We start from the raw sequence: 19,698 nt of genomic DNA on the forward strand, positions 1-19,698 counted from the left end.
AACGCTGCCTCCATGGAGCTGGCTTCACCGTCAAATGAGCTGATCAACCGCCTCAAAGACTCCCCCTGCGGGGTTAATGAACGCCTCATGACTCTTCGTCTTGCCCTATCCCGGATCCAATGCGCCACAGTCATCAGTGCGTACGCCCCAATACCCGATGCAACGGATAAAGCTAAAGAGGGTTTTTATTCCAACCTCAAGACATCCCTATCCTGCATTCCCACGGGCGACAAACTGATCCTCCTAGGTGAGTTTAATGCCAGGGTTGGCAAAGACACAGCCCTCTGGGGAGGTGTGATTGGCAGAGAGGGGGTAGGGAAAGCCAACTCCAGCGGTACCCTACTCCTGACAAAATGTCTAGAGCATGAACTCCTCATCACCAGCACCCTGTTCCGCCAAAGGGACAAGTACAAGGCATCGTGGCAACACCCTCGCTCCAAACACTGGCACCTGCTTGACTATGTCATCGTCCGAGCCAGGGATTGCAAGGATGTGCACATCACCCCCGCCATGACAGGAGCTGACGACTGCTGGACGGAGCACTGCCTAATCCGATCCATCCTCAACATTAACATAGCCCCAAAGCAGAGGAGACAGCAAAAGCAGTACGGCAAAAAAGTCAATGCAAGGGCACTTAAAGACCCAACTAAGAGAGCCCTATACAACCAGCACCTCACAGCTAATTTGGCATGCCTTGATGACTCTGAGATACTGAATATCCACAGCGCTTGTTCTGCCCTCCAGGCCTCTATAACCACTGCCTGTGAGAAGACACTTGGTCACTCAACCAGAAAACACCAGGACTGGTTTGATGACAATTATCAGGAGACCCAAGAACTAATAGCTCGTAGTTTATAGGCCCCCAAATAATAATTTCACGGTGGGGCGGACAATAATCAAGGGAATAATAGAGGCATGTGAAAAAGGAATGGCAGTAATCATGTGGGATTTTCACCTACATATCGATTGGTCAAATCAAATCACACGGGGTAGCCTGGAGGAGGAATTCATAGAATGCATACGGGATTGTTTCTTAGAACAGTATGTTACAGAACCTACAAGGGAGCAAGCTATCTTAGATCTGGTCCTGTGTAATGAGACAGGAATAATAAACGATCTCCTAGTAAAAGATCCTCTCGGAATGAGTGATCACAGTATGGTTGAATTTGTAATACAGATTGAGGGTGAGGAAGTAGTGTCTCAAACGAGCATACTATGCTTAAACAAAGGAGACTACAGTGGGATGAGGGCAGAGTTGGCTAAAGTGGACTGGGAACATAGACTAAACGGTGGCACAATTGAGGAACAGTGGAGGACTTTTACGGAGCTCTTTCATAGTGCGCAACAAAAATATATTCCAGTGAAAAAGAAGGGCGGTAAGAGAAGGGATAACCAGCCGTGGATAACCAAGGAAATAAAGGAGAGTATCAAATTAAAAACCAATGCGTATAAGGTGGCCAAGGTTAGTGGGGAAACTAGAAGATTGGGAAAATTTTAAACGACAGCAAAGTATGACTAAGAAAGCAATAAAGAAAGGAAAGATAGATTACGAAAGTAAACTTGCGCAAAACATAAAAACAGATAGTAAAAGCTTTTACCGATATATAAAACGGAAAAGAGTGACTAAAGTAAATGTTGGTCCTTTAGAAGATGAGAAGGGGGATTTAGTAATGGAAAATGTGGAAATGGATGAGACCTTCAATTATTTTGCTTCAGTCTTCACAGTGGAAGACACAAAAACCATGCCAAAAATTGCTGGTCACAGGAATGTGGGAAGGGAGGACCTTGAGACAGTCACTATCACTAGGGAGGTAGTGCTGGACAGGCTAATGAGACTCAAGGTAGACAAGTCCCCTGATGAAATGCATCCCAGGGTATTAAAAGAAATGGCAGAAGTTATAGCAGATGCATTGGTTATAATCTACCAAAATTCTCTGGATTCTGGGGAGGTACCAGTGGATTGGAAAGCAGCTAATGTAACGCCTCTGTTTAAAAAAGGGGGCAGACAAAAGGCAGGTAACTATAGGCCGGTTAGTTTAACATCTGTAGTGGGGAAAATGCTTGAAGCTATCATTAAGGAAGAAATAGCGGGACATCTAGATAGGAATAGTGCAATCAAGCAGACGCAACATGGATTCATGAAGGGGAAATCATGTTTAACTAATTTACTGGAATTCTTTGAAGATATAATGAGCATGGTGGATAGAGGTGTACCGATGGATGTGGTGTATTTAGATTTCCAAAAGGCATTCGATAAGGTGCCACACAAAAGGTTACTGCAGAAGATAAAGGTACGTGGAGTCAGCGGAAATGTATTCGCATGGATAGAGAATTGGCTGGCTAACAGAAAGCAGAGAGTTGGGATAAATGGGTCCTTTTCAGGTTGGAAATCTGTGGTTAGTGGTGTACCACAGGGATCGGTGCTGGGACCACAACTGTTTACAATATACATAGATGACCTGGAGGAGGGGACAGAGTATAGTGTAACAAAATTTGCAGATGACACAAAGATTAATGGGGAAGTGGGTTGTGTAGAGGACACAGAGGCTGCAAAGAGATTGAGATAGGTTAAGCGAATGGGCTAAGGTTTGGCAGATGGAATACAATGTAGGAAAATGTGAGGTTATCCACCTTGGGCGGGGGGGGGGGGGGGGAAAAAACAGTAAAAGGGAATATTATTTGAATGGGGAGAAATTACAACATGCTACGGTGCAGAGGGACCTGGGGGTCCTTGTGCATGAATCCCTAAAAGTTAGATTGCAGGTACAACAGGTAATCAGGAAGGCGAATGGAATGTTGGCCTTCATTGCAAGAGGGATGGAGTACAAAAGCAGGGAGTTCCTGCTGCAACTTTACAGGGTATTGGTGAGGCCGCACCTGGAGTACTGCGTGCAGTTTTGGTCACCTTACTTAAGGAAGGATATACTAGCTTTGGAGTGGATACAGAGACAATTCACTCGGCTGATTCTGGAGCTGAGGGGGTTACCTTATGATGATAGATTGAGTAGACTGGGTCTTTACTCGTTGGAGTTCAGAAGGATGAGGGGTGATCTTATAGAAACATTTAAAATAATGAAAGGGATAGACAAGATAGAGGCAGAGAGGTTATTTCCACTAGTCTGGGAGACGAGAACTAGGGGGCACAGCCTCAAAATACGGGGGAGCCAATTTAAAACCGAGTTGAGAAGGAATTTCTTCTCCCAGAGGGTGTGAATCTGTGGAATTCTCTGCCCAGGGAAGCAGTTGAGGCTAGCTCATTGAATGTATTCAAATCACAGATTGATAAATTTTTAACCAATAAGGGAATTAAGGGTTATGGGTAGCGGGCGGGTAAGTGGAGCTGAGTCCACGGCCAGATCAGCCATGATCTTTTTAAATGGCGGAGCAGGCTCGAGGGGCTAGATGGCCTTCTCCTGTTCCTAATTCTTATGTTCTTATAAGTGCAGAGCATTTCTGAGCCTCCAGCAAACAACCGAACTCTGGAGCAGCAAAGCAACGTTACAGATGGCTCAAGGCTGAGGTCCAACAAAAAACCTGGGACCTAAAGAACAGGTGGTGGATGGAGAAAGCACAAGAGATACAACAACTGGCCGACAGCCACGATATGCGAGGATTCTTCACTGTAGTCCCAAGGCCCCACCCCACTCCTGGCCAAGAACGGGGAAACACTCATCAAGGACACAGAGGCTGTCGGGGCCCGCTGCAAGGAGCACTTCGAAGATCTCCTCAATCAAGACTCTGCCTTTGACTCGACTGTTCTCGACTCCATCCTGCAGCATGCAACCCGCCACCACCTCAGTGAAATGCCTATATTGCACGAGGTAGGCAAAGCCATAGGACAGCTTAAAAACAAGGCTACGTGTGCGGATGGAATCCCTGCTGAGGCATTGAAGTATGGTGGAGAGGCGCTGTTGGCGCGGATACATGACCTCATCTCTCTCATCTGGAGGGAGGAGTGCATGCCGGGAAATCTGAGGAGCAGTGATCGTGACCATCTTTAAAAAAGGCGACAACTCCGACTGCGGCAACTACAGGGGAATCTCCCTGTTATCAGCCACTGGGAAAGTTGTCGCTAGAGTTCTCCTCAACCGTCTTCTCCCTGTAGCCGAGGAACTCCTCCCTGAATCACAGTGCGGATTTCGTCCCCTATAGGGCACAAATGGACATGATCTTTGCAGCACGACAGCCGCAGGAACAATGCAGGGAGCAGCGCCAGCCCTTATACATGGCCTTTTTCAATCTTGCAAACGCCTTTGACACTGTCAACCATGAGTGTCTGTGGAGCGTCCTCCTCCGTATCAGATGCCCCCAAAAGTTTGTCAACATCCTTCGCCTACTCCACGACGACATGCAGGCTGTGATCCTTACCAACGGATCCATTACAGACCCAATCCACGTCCGGACCGGGGTCAAACAGGGCTGTGTCATCGCTCCAACCCTCAATTTTCCTCACTGCCATGCTCCACCTCACACTCAACAAGCTCCCCACTGGAGTGGAACTAAACTACAGAACCAGTGGGAAGCTGTTTAACCTATGCCGCCTCCAGACCAGGTCCATAGAAACATAGAAACATAGAAAATAGGTGCAGGAGTAGGCCATTCGGCCCTTCTAGCCTGCACCGCCATTCAATGAGTTCATGGGTCCAAGATCACCCCAACCTCTTGTTGAGCTACAGTACACGGACGACGTCTGCGCACATTCTGAGGCTGAACTCCAAGATATCGTCAATGTATTCACCGAAGCATATGAAAGCATGGGCCTTACGCTTAGCATCCATAAGACAAAGGTCCTCCATCAGCTGTCCTCGCCGCACAGCACTGTCCCCCGGTCATCAAGATTCATGGCGCAGCCCTCGACAACATGGACCATTTCCCATACCTTGGGAGCCTCTTATCAACAAGAGCAAACATTGATGCGGAGAGATTCAATGCCGTGTCCAGTGCGCCACTGCAGCCTTTGGCCACCTGAGGAAAAGAGTGTTCGAAGACTAGCCCCTCAAATCTACCACCAAGCTCATGGTCTACAGGGCTATAGTAATACCCGTTCTCCTGTATGGATCAGAGGCGAGGACTATGTACAGAAGGCACCCAAGTCGCTGGAGATATATCACCAACGATGTCTCCGCAAGATCCTGCAAATCCCCTGGGAGGACAGGCGCATTAACATCAGTGTCCTCGTCCAGGCTAACATCCCCAGTATTGAAGCACTGACCACAATCGATCAGCTTTCGCAGGGGAGGGGCAAGAGCCAGGTGGCGAGGCCGTACCTTTGTCCTCCAGCATTCAGCATTTACCTTGTGGCTCAGACATCAACAGGTCAGACACTGTGCTCTCCCGCAAGATGTGCGCATCAGGGATGCTCCCTGGAAAGTAGGCAGTCACAGCCATTAAGCGCTGTTTATGGTCGCAGACGAGCTGCACTTTGAGGGAGTGGAATCCCTTACAGTTTCGGTACACCTCCGCCTCCTGTAATGGTGCTCGCAGGCAATTTGGGTACAGTCAACAGCACCCTGCACCTTGGGGAAGCTGGCAATGCGTGCAAATCCCAAAGCCCTCTCACTCTGTGCCTTCCTGGTCATTGGGAAGTTTATAAATTCCATCCGGCCTGCAAATAGTCCTTTGCTTACCTGTCGAATGCAGCGATGAGTAGCGTACTGAGAAATGCAGCATATGTCCCCAGCTGATGCCTGAAAAGAGCCGCATGCATAAAAGGAAAGTGCTGCAGTCACCTTCATCTCGACAGAGAGTGCAGTAATGTTGGTGGTACTGGACTGCAGGTCTGCCTTAATGAGCTGGCAAATCTCATTATTCACCTCTTTTCGGAAGCGCAGCCTTCGAACACACGGTCAATCGGTCAGGTCCAAGTATGAGCGCTTCTCCCTAAAAATTCTTTGGGGGTAAGGCCTCCTACTCCTCATCAGTCTGTGACCTGCTCCATTACCCTGATAACTTTGCTTAATAAACCTTCTCCCATCTGGATCCTGCATTACACAGGTAGTCAGCAATACAGGCCGAGATAGTATCGGCACCATTCTTTTTAAATCTCCAGAAGATTTTTCAATGAAAAATATATAACTGAAATGCCTTCTATCTTAATAATGGACTCGGCACGAATAAAAATACCTTTTCCACTGTAAATCGCACTGTAAAGTCAGTGTTCACCTCAAATACTGGAGGTATTGCTTTTGCTGACTGTTTCCGATTTCAAAATGGCAGCTGCGAGCACTACCGCCCACTTAAGATCGAGTAAGACCACCTTTTTCCAGGACGGTATGCAGCTCCGGTGGTAGGTCATGAAAATTGCGGGCAGTTCTGCATGGCGGACGGTGTGCATACTACGCGGCGGTATGTCAATGATGAATACTCTGCCGAGCGGTATGCTGGCGGCAAGAGTGTGTTTTTTGACCAAACTTGCATTTTTGAGTGGTAAGCGGGCGGTATGTCAATTAATTTCAGGCCCATTAAATTTTAAACCTCTATCTTTGTCTCATCATTATCATAGGCAGTCCCTTGGAATCGAGGAAGACTTGCTTCCACTCCTGAAGTGAGTTCTCTGGTGGCTGAACAATCCAATACAAGAGCCACAGACCCTGTCACAGGTGGGGACAGATATTCGCCAAGGGATGGGGTATGTGGGACTGGTTTACCGCATGCTCCTTCCGCTACCTGTGCTTGACCTCTTCACACACTCGGCGTTGAGATTCGAAGAGCTCAACGCCCTCCCGGATGCACTTTTTCCACCTAGGGCGGTCTTCGGACAAGGACTCCCAGGTGTCGTCACATTATCAGGGAGGCATTGAGGGTGTTCTTGTAACGTTTCCCCTGCTCACCTTTGGCTCATTTGCCGTGAAGGAGCTCTGCATAGAGCATTTGCTTAGGGTGTCTCGTGTCTGGCATGCGAACTATGTGGCCTGCCCAACGAAGCCATATAGCCACACGTAATATTATCAAAAAGACAATGGCGTGCTGAAGCAACGCTTTGGATGCTTGGACCACCCGGGAGGCAGGTTGCTCAGTTCACAATGGTGTGCTGCATGTTGCATAATTTAGCAATCATGCGGGGACAGGAATTGCCACACGGGACTGTGGGACCACCTGAGGAGAGTGCAGGAGACGGAGGAGGAAAATAGAAACATAGAAAATAGGAGCATGAGTAGGCCATTCGGCCCTTCGAGCCATTCAATATGATCATGGCCGATCCTCTATCTCAACACCATATTCCCGCTTTCTTCCCATATCCCTTGATGCCTTTTGTGCCTAGAAAACTATCGATCTCTTAAATATATTCAGTAACTTGGCCTCCACAGCCTTCTGTGGCAGAGAATTCCACAGGTTCACCACCCTCTGAGTGAAGAAATTTCTCCTCATCTCAGTCCTAAATTTCCTACCCTGTATCCCTCGACTGTGACCCCTTGTTCTAGACTTCCCAGCCAGGGCAAACATCCTCCCCGAATCCAATCTGTCCAAATGTTATACTTTTCAATGAGATCCCCTCTCATTCTTCTAAACTCTAGTGAATACAGACCTAGTCGACCCAATCTCTCCTCATACGACAGTCCTGCCATCCCAGGAATCAGTCTGGTGAACATTTGCTGTACTCCCTCTATGGCAAGTATATCCTTTCTTAGGTAAGGAGACCAAAACTGCACACAGTCCTCCAGCTGTGGTCTCACCAAGGCCCTGTATAACTGTGTAGTAAGACATCCTTGCTCCTGTAGTCAAATCCTTTTGCAATGAAGGCCAACATACCATTTGCCTTCCTAACCGCTTGCTGTACCTGCATGTTTGCTTTCAATGACTGGTGTACAAGGACACCCAGGTCTCTTCCCTTTGTACATCAACATTTCCCAAGCTAAATGAGGGGGAGTAGGATGAGGAGGAGCTTCCAGATGAACCCATGGCAACACCCTCCCCCTCCACCCCCCCCCCACCCCAATACCACAGTGGAGGGTACGCAGGTACGGAGGTCATAAATGGACGCTTTGCTTCAATGTGGAGAGCTGCGTTTTGGGACCCCGATGACTTATCCCAAAAGTTTGACACTGTACAAAAGTGCTTAAATTCAATTCAAACGTTTATGTAAAAATTTAAAAAATATACAACAATTTTAACTGTAAAACTTATAACTATAACTTTGAACAACTGTAACAACTTTAATAACTTTAACAAAACTTTAACAACTTGAAATAAACTTTTAAAAATCAAACTTCAATTATTTTAAATGAACACTTGACTCAAAAAAACACCTTTTACTGTCCTCAACCTTGACCGCGTGCTCCATCACCCTTGGGACTCTCCTTCCCCCCCCCTCTTCTTACTCCCGCCCTTCCCTTTCCCACTGCCCGAGTCCGGACCTCCACGAGGTGGTACCAAGCCAGCGTGCAGCAATGCACCCCAAGTGCTGTTGCTGTCGTTGGGGGGAGTCAGACATTGCAGGCGCAATAAATGGGTCCTCACGAGAAGCTCGTGATCTGGAAGGCATGGCTTCACGGCTGGATGCTGCTGGCAGCTCCCCACCCTTGGGTGCTGTCAACCCAATTACTATGGTACGGGGGGATTCCGCGTCACGTCCCGATCCCGTCGATTGCCGCAAAGCATCGGCGGTTCACTTCGTTGCGGTGATCAGACGCAACATATCCTCAGACTGTCGTTCTGATAGTGCCATGCTGTTTCCGGCTATCGTAACCATAGCCTGGAGCAGCTCTCGACCTATGTCGACACTGGCCTGTGACAGACGCACCATGTCCTGGTACACACCTAACTATCTTGCAGCGACAGACCTTTTCTGCACCAACCTCTGTCACTGTGGCAAAGGCGATGCGTTGCTGCGCTCCGCTTGGTCCCGCAGAAGCAGTGGAGGCATAGGGGAATCCTCTGAATATACACTCGGTGGTGGAGTATGTTCCAGCTGGCCCAGATAGAACTGGTGTATCCTCCTCCGTCTCCACCTTCACCTTCACCGGCTCCAGGATCAGCGGCTCTTCCTCTTCGTCATCTTCATCTCTGGCAGGGGTGAAGTCGGGAGAGGGCTGGGTGACGCCAGAGGTGGAGGCAGTAGGTCTGTCGTCTGGTCTCTCTGCGGAGGTCTGGTCTGAATTGTCCGGGTCTGGAAGTACAAAACAACATTTAAAAATGCTTGCACCAGGGGAGGGGTCAGGGTTACATGAGTACATAGTAGTGATGCAGCGCAGTCTTACTTAAATGTCCATTACTGCTGCATTACTGCAGTGCATATCACAGACAGACAATACATATAGGCATTGCGTTACAGGCCCCCAAAATTGCAGTACATCACATGAGGCCTAAATTACACCTACAGTTACATTGATTGGGCTAACCAAACTGGTAGCAATGCGGTGGAGGAGGATTTCCTGGAGTGTATTAGGGATGGTTTTCTAGACCAATATGTCGAGGAACCAACGAGAGAGCTGGCCATCCTTGACTGGGTGATGTGTAATGAGAAGGGACTAATTAGCAATCTTGTTGTGCGAGGCCCCTTGGGGAAGAGTGACCATAATATGGTAGAATTCTTTATTAAGATGGAGAGTGACACAATTAATTCAGAGACTAGGATCCTGAACTTAAGGAAAGGTAACTTTGATGGTATGAGGTGTGAATTGGCTAGAATAGACTGGCAAATGATACTTAAAGGGTTGATGGTGGATAAGCAATGGCAGACATTTAAAGATTACATGGATGAACTTCAGCAATTGTACATCCCTGTCTGGAGTAAAAAATAAAAGGGGGAAGGTGGCTCAACCGTGGCTAGCAAGGGAAATTAAGGATAGTGTTAAAACAAGGAAGAGGCATATAAATTGGCTAGAAAAAGCAACAAACCTGAGGACTGGGAGAAATTTAGAATTCAACAGAGGAGGACTAAGGGTTTAATTAAGAGAGGGAAATAGAGTATGAGAGGAAGCTTGCAGGGAACATAAAAACTGACTGCAAAAGCTTCTATAAATATGTGAAGAGAAAAAGATTAGTGAAGACAAACTTAGGTCCCTTGCAGTCGGGTTCAGGTGAATTTATAATAGGGAACAAAGAAATGACAGACCAATTGAACAAATACTTCGGTTCTGTCTTCACGACACAAGGAAGACACAAATAACCTTCCGAATGAACTAGGGGACAGTGGCGCTAATGAGAAGGAGGAACTGAAGGATATCCTTATTAGGTGGGAAATTGTGTTGGGGAAATTGATGGGATTGAAGGCTGATAAATCCCTGGGACCTGATAGTCTGCATCCCAGAGTACTTAAGGAAGTGGCCCTAGAAATAGTGGAATCATTGGTGATCATTTTCTAACAGTCTATCGACTCTATCAGTTCCTATGGACTGGAGGGTAGCTAATGTAACACCACTTTTTAAAAAAGGAGGGAGAGAGAAAATGGGTATTTATAGACCGGTTAGCCTGACATCAGTAGTGGGGAAAATGTTGGAACCAATCATTAAGGATGAAATAGTGCATTTGGAAAGCAGTGACAGGATCGGTCCAAGTCAGCATGGATTTATGAAAGGGAAATTATGCTTGATGAATCTTCTGGAATATTTTGAGGATGTAACTAACAGAGTGGACAAGGGAGAACCAGTGGATGTGGTGTATTTGGACTTTCACAAGGTCCTGCACAAGAGATTGGTGTGCAAAATCAAAGCGCATGGTATTGGGGATAATGTACTGACGTGGATAGAGAACTGGTTGACAGACAGGAAGCAGAGAGCCGGGATAAACGGGTCCTTTTCAGAATGGCAGGCAGTGACTCGTGGAGTGCCACAGGGCTCAGGGCTGGGACCCCAGCTCTTTACAATATACATTAACGATTTAGATGAAGGAATTGAGTGTAATATCTCCAAGTTTGCAGATGACACTAAACTGGGTGGCGGTGTGAGCTGTGAGGAGGATGCTAAGAGGCTGCAGGGTGATTTGACAGGTTAGGTGAGTGGGCAAATGCATGGCAGATGCAGTATAATGTGGATAAATGTGAGGTTATCCACTTTGGGGGCAAAAACACGAAGGCAGAATATTATCTGAATGGCGGCAGATTCGGAAAAGGGGAGGTGCAATGAGACCTGGGTGTCCTGGTTCATCAGTCATTGAAAGTTGGCATGAAGGTACAGCAGGCAGTGAAGAAGGCAAATGGTATGTTGGCCTTCATAGCTAGGGGATTTGAGTATAGGAGCAGGGAGGTCTTACTGCAGTTGCACAGGGCCTTAGTTGAGGCCTCACCTGGAATATTGTGTTCAGTTTTGGTCTCCTAATCTGAGGAAGGACGTTTTTGCTATTGAGGGAATGCAGCGAAGGTTCACCAGACTGATTCCTGGGATGGCTGGACTGTCATATGGATCAACTGGGCCTTTATTCACTGGAGTTTAGAAGGATGAGAGGTGATCTCATAGAAACATATAAAATTCTGACGGGATTGGACAGGTTAGATGCAGGAAGAATGTTCCCGATGTTGGGGAAGTCCAGAACCAGGGGTCACAGTCTAAAGATAAGGGGTGTAAGCCATTTAGGACCGAGATGAGGAGAAACTTCTTCACTCAGAGAATTGTGAACCTGTGGAATTCTCTAGCACAAAGTTGTTGAGGCCAGTTCGTTAGATATATTTAAAAGGGAGTTAGATGTGGCCCTTGCGGCTAAAGGGATCAAGAGGTATGGAGAGAAAGCAGGAATAGGGTACTGAAGTTGCATGATCAGCCATGATTATATTGAATGGTGGTGCAGGCTCAAAGGGCCGAATGGCCTACTCCTGCACCTACTTTCTATGTTTCTATGTTTGTAACTTGGAGGGGAACCTACAAGTGATGGTGTTCCCATGCTCCTGCTGCCCTTGTCCTTCTAAGTGATAGAGGTTGTGGGTTTGGAAAGTGCTGTTGAAGAAGCCTTGGCGAGTTGCTGCAGTGTATCTTATACATGGTACAAAATGCAGCCATGGTGCGCTGGTGGTGGAGGGAGTGAATGTTTAAGTGGTGGATGGGGTGCGGATCAAGAGGATTGCTTTTTCCTGGGTGGTATTGAGGTTCTTGAGCGCTGTTGGAGCTGCACTCATCGAGACAGGTGGAGAGTATGCTATCACACTCCTTGTAGAAGCCAGTGAAGAGTTTTCCCCCTAATTCCCATTGACTTCTATTTTAGAGTGGCTCCTGATGGCAATCAGGAGGTGAGACACTCGCCGCAGAATACCCAGCATCTGACCTACTCTTGCAGCCACAGTATTTGTGTCTGGTCCAGTTACGTTTCTGGGCAGATGTTGGTGAGAGGGGATTCAGCCCATTGAATGATCAGTGGTTAGACTCTCTTGTTGTAAATAGTCAGTGCCTGACACTTGTGTGGTGCGAATGTTACTTGCCACTTATCAACCCAAACCTGAATGTTGTCCAGGTATTGCTGCATGCAGGCATGGACTTTTCATTATCTGGGGAGTTGTGAATGGAACTGAATGCTGCAATCATCAGCAAACATCCCCACTTCTGACCTTATGATGGAGGGAAGGTCATTGATGAAGCAGCTGAAGTTGGTTGAGCCTAGGACACTACCTTGAGGAACTCCTGCAGCGATGTCCTGGGGCTGAGATGGTAAACCTCCAGTAACCACAACAATCTTCTTTTATGCTGGCCAGTGAAGTGTTTTCCTCCTGATTCCCATTGACTTCCATTTTAGTGCAGCTCCTCGATGCCACACTGGGTCAATTGTTGCCTTGATGTCGAGGGCAATCCCTTTCGCTTCACCTCTGGAATTCAACTCTTGTCCATGTTAGGACCAAGCATGTAATGAGGTCTTCAACTGAGTGGTCCTGGTGGAACCCAAACTGTGCATCAGTGAGCAGGTTACTGTTGAGTTAGTGGCACTTGATAGCACTGTCGACAACACCTTCCATCACTTTGCTGATGATTGAGAGTTGACTGATGGGGTGGTAATTGGCCGAATTGGATTTGTCCTTTTTGTCGACAGGACATACCTGATCAATTTTCCACATTGTTAACTAGATGCCAGTGTTGTAGTTATATTGGAGCAGCTTGGCTGGAGGTATGGCTAGTTCTGGAGTGCAAGTCTTCTGCAGCATGGCAGCCCTGATATTGTCGGGCCCAAAGCCTTTGCTGTATCCAATGCACTCAGCCATCATCCCGTGGAATGAATCGAACTGGTTGAAGACTGGCTTCTGTGATAGTGGGGACATCGGGGGGGAGGCCAATATGGATCATCCACTCAACACTTCTGGCTGGAGATGGTTGCAAATATTTCAACCTTGTCTTTTGCACTCGTGTTCTGGGCTATGCCATCATTGAGGATGGGGATATTTATGGAGCCTCCTCCTGTTCGTTGTTTAATTGTCCACCACCATCCATGACTGGATGTAGCAGGACTGCAGAGCTTTGATCTGATCTGTTGTTGTGGGATCTCTTATTTGTTGCTTCACATGTTCACCTAATATGACTGAGTCCCTGGCCCAAGACCGCCCATAGTGGAGGAAGAGCATCCGGGAGGGCACTGAGCTTCTCCAGTCTCGTTGCCGAGGGCATGCAGAAATCAAGCACAGACAGTGGAAGGAGCGTGCGGCAAACCAGACTCCCCACCTACTCTTTCCTTCAACTACTGTCTGCCCCACCTGTTAGAGACTGTAATTCCTGTCACCTGAGAACTCACTTTTAAGTTTCCTCGATTTCAAGGGACTGCCTATTGTGATGATACAAAATAAAGCAACTTAACACATGACTCCAGCCTTGATTCACCAAGCATTCCACTCATGGACAGATTGAAGAAATACTCATGCCAAATACATAGATAAGCGGTTCAGGTCATGGGCATAATTGTTACACTCCTGGACCCACGCTGTTGTATAAGTAGATTGAGCGCAATGTGAGTCAACTCCCATGAAAACAAAATGCTCCAGCCACTTAAGGGAGCAAGTGACTCTACTGAACCTGCAAATGTATCTGAGGTTGACCCAAATTTGTAACAGTGACATTGACCATCATGTTACACTAGTGCTTGGCAAAATTCAAACATGATGTTTCACATGGATCAGTTCTGTGACTTGTATTTACAATATTTGTGACTGATATGTGATAGGCCACCTGCAGTGTATAAGTCAAAGGTGGGACCAATTCTAGAAATGGCGTGCAGTTTTGGTTACCCGATCTCAAAAAGGATATAGGTGCATTAAAAAGAGTTCACAGAATGCAATTCCAAGTTTTAAGGGACTAAATTATGGCGAAGAGTTTAAACTTATTTATGCTAGAGAAAAGGGGTTTGAGAGGAAACATAATACAGATCCTTTGAAATAATCAAAGGTTTAGATGAGGCTGACATAAACAAGTTATTTAGCTTAGCGAATCAGCAAAGGACTGGAGGAGAGTACAAAATTCGCATGCCTCAAGCAAGGTTAGCTAGTAGGAAAAAAAATACTTCCTTTTCCCACAAGACAATGCAGAAGTGGATCTAAGTCCTGGAGAACGGTAATTGATTCAATTCCAATTGACTCCTTTGAAAAAGAAGCTGAATCAATACCTGTTCAAAAAAGGATTGAGGCTGTAGCAATATTAGCACTGGTTGATGATTTTCAGGCGAGGTAGAGAAAGAAAATTTGTGTTGAATAGTACAGGATCAATTGCTGGTAAAATAATCCAGGCATGGGTTCTAGTTGGAACAGGCTTGATGGACTGAATGGCCTTTGGTCACTTTTGATTTCCTTATATTTTTGAACTATGTCCTGCATGTGAAAAGGATGCTAACCAGAGACCATGAACTGAGTGGAGAATGAATGAAAGGCAATAGAGAGAAAGCACACTGAGACTAAAATTGAAAAATGGGCTTGCAGTTTGCAAGAGCAGGACTGGTAGATCAAATCTAATCCAAATGTTTTTTGGGCACCCAAGTTGTTGAGGGAGCTTGTCATGTATATTTTTGCTAGCCCTACACTAGAAAATTCTATTCACGGCTCTTTTTGTGCATTATGTTCAAAGTAACTGACAAATTGTGGTTGCAGTTGATTTACCTAATATCCAATTTTTATAGCAACTACCCATTAGACCCATATGTTAGAATTATTGCAGCAACAATTGGGCCCATTTGCACTATTATACCATAATTCAGGAAAATATGCTTTGTGATACACAAACAAGACAGACCTCAAATGTTTCCAGAATTTGTTTCTTTAAAATGAAATCAAAAAGGATTGTAAATGAGGACTGGAAACTGTTCTTTGAATAACTTGCCATGTGTGGAGTCATTTACTATTTAAGAACAAAGTTGGACAAAATGTTGAAAAAAAAATTGATAAATGTGTGTATGTACCTTCTAATATGTAATGATATTTGGCAGGCTGGTTGTACCAAACAAAGGATATTCCTCCCTAGATCAAAGCCCAGATGAAAAACCTTTGGTTGCCCTGGATACCGATAGGTATGTTTTATTCACTGATTTTTGCTTATAATTATTTAAATTTGGTTTAAAAATAAAATCAACTCAAGGACAAACAAAGCTCCTAGTCAACAGCAAAAAAATATAAGAATTTGTAAGAGTTTTTCAGTTAACTAATTTTCCTCTGATTTATATTTGAATATCCTTTTATTATTTGTTATTAATTCTCAGATTGTGGGTGTAATTGGTAAATCCGGCATTTATTGTCCATCCCTAGCTGCCCTTGAGATAGTCATAGATAGCCACCTTGAACCACTGCACTCCGTGTGGTGAAGGTGCTCCCACAATGCTGTTGGTTGGGGAGTTTCAGGATTTCAACCCAGCGATGATGCAGGAACGGCGATGTATGTCCAAGTCAGGGTGGTGTGTGACTTGGAAAGGAACTTGCTTCACATGCACTTGCTGCCCTTGTCCTTCTAGGTGGTGGAGGTCATGGGTTTGTGAGGTGCTGCGCTAAAGTTCAAGGGGCTTACTTGATGCACAACTGACTCAGCCATCTATCCCCAAATCTGACTCGACCACATCAAGCTCTACTAGGCTTTGCTCTTAGCTGCCAAAACCATCCACTATTCATCCGATGGACAAATACAATTCTAGGCTCTTTTTATATGCTACCCACCATCTCTTTAAACAACTCTGCTCTGCTCCCTCCACTCCACAAGAAGTTCAAGGAGTTCATGGATTTATTCATCTCCAAGATTGGGAGCATTCATTCAGCTGCTTTTCACCCTCCATTCATCACTGAGCCTCACCCCCTGCTTGAACTCTCATTTTGCTCTCTTTAGTTTCTTACCCATTTCACCACTGTCTCCAAGCTCATCTCATCATGAGGCACACCCCTGCTTTCCTCAATCCCATTCCCACTGAATTCCTATCTAGCCAACTTCCCTTTCCTGGCCTGCATACCAACAGATCTTGTAAATAGTTCGCTCTCCTTGGAAACTGTCCCCTTCCTCTTCAAAATTGCCATCGCTGCCTCTCAAAAATCCCTCCCCTAATCCCTCTTTCCTTGCTATCTATCACCCCACCACCTCGCTTTCCTCTCCAAGATTCTTACATGTGAGGTCGCCTACCAAATCTATGCCCCATCTTTCTTGCAGCTGCCTGTTTGAATCCATACAATCAGGTTTCTGCCATTCTCACAGCACCAAAATGGCTCTAACCAAAGTAATGAATGCCATTCTCTGTGATTGTGGCTCTGGTGCATTATCCTTCCATGAACTCTCTGCTGTCTTTGACAAGGTTGACCACACCATCCTCCCCCAATGCCTCTCCTCTGTTGTCCACCTTGGTAAGACAGGCCTTGGATCCACTCATGCGTATCTGACTAGTTAGATCATCTCTAGAAATGGCTTCACCTTCCACTGTCGCAGTGTTTACTCCAGAATCCCCATGGCTATACAATCTTTTCCCTTATCTGCTGCAGATATAGGGTTATTCTCCACATCTATGCTGATGATGCCCAATTCTGCTCTCAATCACCTCTCTCGATCCTTCCACTGCCTCTGTGCTATTAGACTGTTTTTCTGATATTGAGTCTTGAATGAACCATAACATTCTCCAACGTAATATGTGCTATAGCTCAGTGGGTAGCACTCTTGCCTCTAAGTCAGAAGGTTGAGGGTTCCAGTCCCACTCCAGGGACATGAGCACAAAACTCTAGGCTGATACTCCAGTGCAGTGCTGAGAAAGTGCTGCACTGTTGGAGGTGCCGTCTTTCGGATGAGACGTTAAACAGAGGTTATTAAGGTTGCTTCCTGGCTTCCTTTCAGATAGAAATAAAAAGTTTTGTTTTCTCATTAAATATAAAATATGTCTCTGGATTATCTGGGGAAATAACTTTGGAGCATAAATTAGTTTTAAACTTGAAGGACCCTGATTGTCACAAGTTAATGAAAAAAAACACCCCAAAATTATAATGTTTGTCCTATCACCCCACCAGTGGAGCTAACTGATACTTCCCTGCCTGGTCAAGTGATTACTTTGGTAGCAGCTCCAATACAAATGTTCTAATCCTTTTGATGATGAAATAATTTTCCAAACGTAATACCTTTCTGAAATTATACAGGTTTAACTTCAGAACTATTTAGAATTATACCCATGAAGCTTTTATTGTTTAATTCACATTTTTAATTCTAACTAGACAGATTTTCTCAAGATGCAGGAAATAAAAACCTAGAATTTTTTTTTCATAATATTTAGGACTGAAAAAGGCCACTGCAATACTTTGGGTATTGTTCTATTCCCTGCACAAAATATGAAAAAATGAATTAATCTTACAAGACTGCTTTTATAGAATTCATTTAACTTTGTACATCCTGTCTCCTCACTAAGATTTCAAGACATCATCTAGTCATTGTAAGTAGTGCATCTATTTTCTATAAGAAGTGACATTGCTTCAGCAAAATTAAACTCGTCTCTGTGTAACTAATTGCCGATTACCTTAAAGTTAAAACCCTGCAAGCAATCAAATCAAATACTAAAACATAAAATATGGCAGAGACGTCTGAAGATCTGATGGTTATTTGAAAAGTAAAACTTACTTCTTTCTGTTTTATTGCAGCGATGATGACTTTGACATGTCACGGTACTCTTCATCAGGCTATTCTTCGGCTGAGGTGAGTTATTTGTACAGATGCTAGCTTATGTAGTCAAAAGAAAGGAAAAAAGGTAAAGAAAATGAATAACAACCAGTGCGGTTTGATTTCATATAAATGCATTTAACAGTTACATCTTTGAGTCTATCTTCAAGGATGTTCTTGGTACATAACACTAGATACAATCCCTGCTATTGTTTATTCTGTTATCAGTTCGCTTAGCTTTTTTTACCTGACTATTTTGATTGGTCCAGTTGATCTCCCACCTACAGTTTGACTAGGATCTGGTGTTTTATTTTTATTTAGCCATAGTGTGCAGTTACTCAACTCCTCAATGGACCGCCTACTCCCATAGCATCTGCTGCTCTCAACATCAGGACATTGCCACAAAGGCCTTTTTTATACATCATTTAAAATAATATATATTTATTAGTAAAATTGTCAGTACCTGGTAGTTGAAGTTTTGACTGCTCCATTGACAAATGCTGTCCCTGCTCTACCTTCCTCCACTGGGCAGCTGGAGGAATGAAGAACAAAATAAACAAACAAGTACAGTTTACAGAACAAAAAATAAGGAAACTTGCATCCCTTATCACATGCTCAGAATATCCCAAAGCACTTCACATACAGTGCATTAATGTATAGTCACTGATTTGTAATCATAAGAGAGAAGAAAGTAAAAGGAGCGATGAATGCTTTGGAGAAAGTCGGCAAGGAAAAAGGATTAATAGTGAAATTTAAAATATTTCATTAGAGGCAAAAAGATTACTGGAGAGAGAGATCTACTGCAGTAAAAAAAACTGCAATGGATTGAGATAAAGAACTGCAGGAGAGTGAAGAGGTTTGAGGGAGAGGGGGGGAATAAAGAGTTTTAATCACTCCTTTGATATCCAAATGACTAAACGTGAATGAATCAAAAGCACTTCAATTGAGTCAAACTATACTGTTAGATCTCTTAATTTCCAATGAAATACGAACTCCGACGGTAGTTTTAACTTTTTAATACTGGCAGAGAGTAACAAACTGCTGGCTGATTGCCAGTTTCTTTGTCTTACTGAGACACATGGTCAAAATGGCTGTACTTTATACCTAGATCAATTTACAGAAAAGAACTCGCCGCCTTTGACCTTATTAGCTCAATTTAAAGTCTTTTAATGTTTTATTGGCTCGCTACCCAAGGTCCGAAAATGTCAAGTTGATTGATGAGTTAATGCAACATGCTGAGCAGCACGTAGTAGCTTTGACTTGGGGGTCTGTGAATTTTCACAGTCTGTCTAAATGAGCCTGTTTGAATACTCTATCATATACCAACTCTAAAGGACACTGTCATAAGGCTCAATTTAAAACAACCTCACCACAATAGCTTCTCCTGTAGGTATTTTTTTCATTAGCATGGTCAGTTTCCATCTTCCAGCCAATTGCTGAACCTATGCGCCTTGAGCCACCATTCTGCGAACCAGCCTTGGATTACTTTGGATCTTCTTGGACTTACACTCTTATCATTTTCCAGATTCTCCACCAGCAGAATAGTTACGGAACTCTGACCTCCAAGGTCATAACCAAAGTAAAATCAGCAACTTCAATATAAATTACATGGAAGTCCTTGGCAGGCTAAAATGACTCAAAACAAATAAATCACCTCAAGATGGTATTTATCTGAGTGTTAAAATAAACTAAAAGATGA

At 44.8% G+C, this 19,698-nt stretch overlaps 1 protein-coding gene across 2 annotated transcripts in view; it reads left to right on the forward strand.

Moving 5' to 3' along the window:
* Nucleotides 1-19,698, forward strand: part of fam219aa (family with sequence similarity 219 member Aa) — a 92,515-nt gene that overhangs the window by 63,534 nt on the left and 9,283 nt on the right. For both annotated transcript variants that reach the window (XM_070862455.1, XM_070862460.1), the window contains exons 4-5: nucleotides 15,319-15,399; nucleotides 17,981-18,035. In XM_070862455.1, the coding sequence (XP_070718556.1) occupies nucleotides 15,319-15,399; nucleotides 17,981-18,035 (136 nt within the window). The remainder of the gene's footprint in view (nucleotides 1-15,318; nucleotides 15,400-17,980; nucleotides 18,036-19,698) is intronic.

The sequence above is a fragment of the Pristiophorus japonicus genome, chromosome 2 (assembly GCF_044704955.1).
Source record: "Pristiophorus japonicus isolate sPriJap1 chromosome 2, sPriJap1.hap1, whole genome shotgun sequence".
NCBI lineage: Eukaryota > Metazoa > Chordata > Chondrichthyes > Pristiophoridae > Pristiophorus > Pristiophorus japonicus.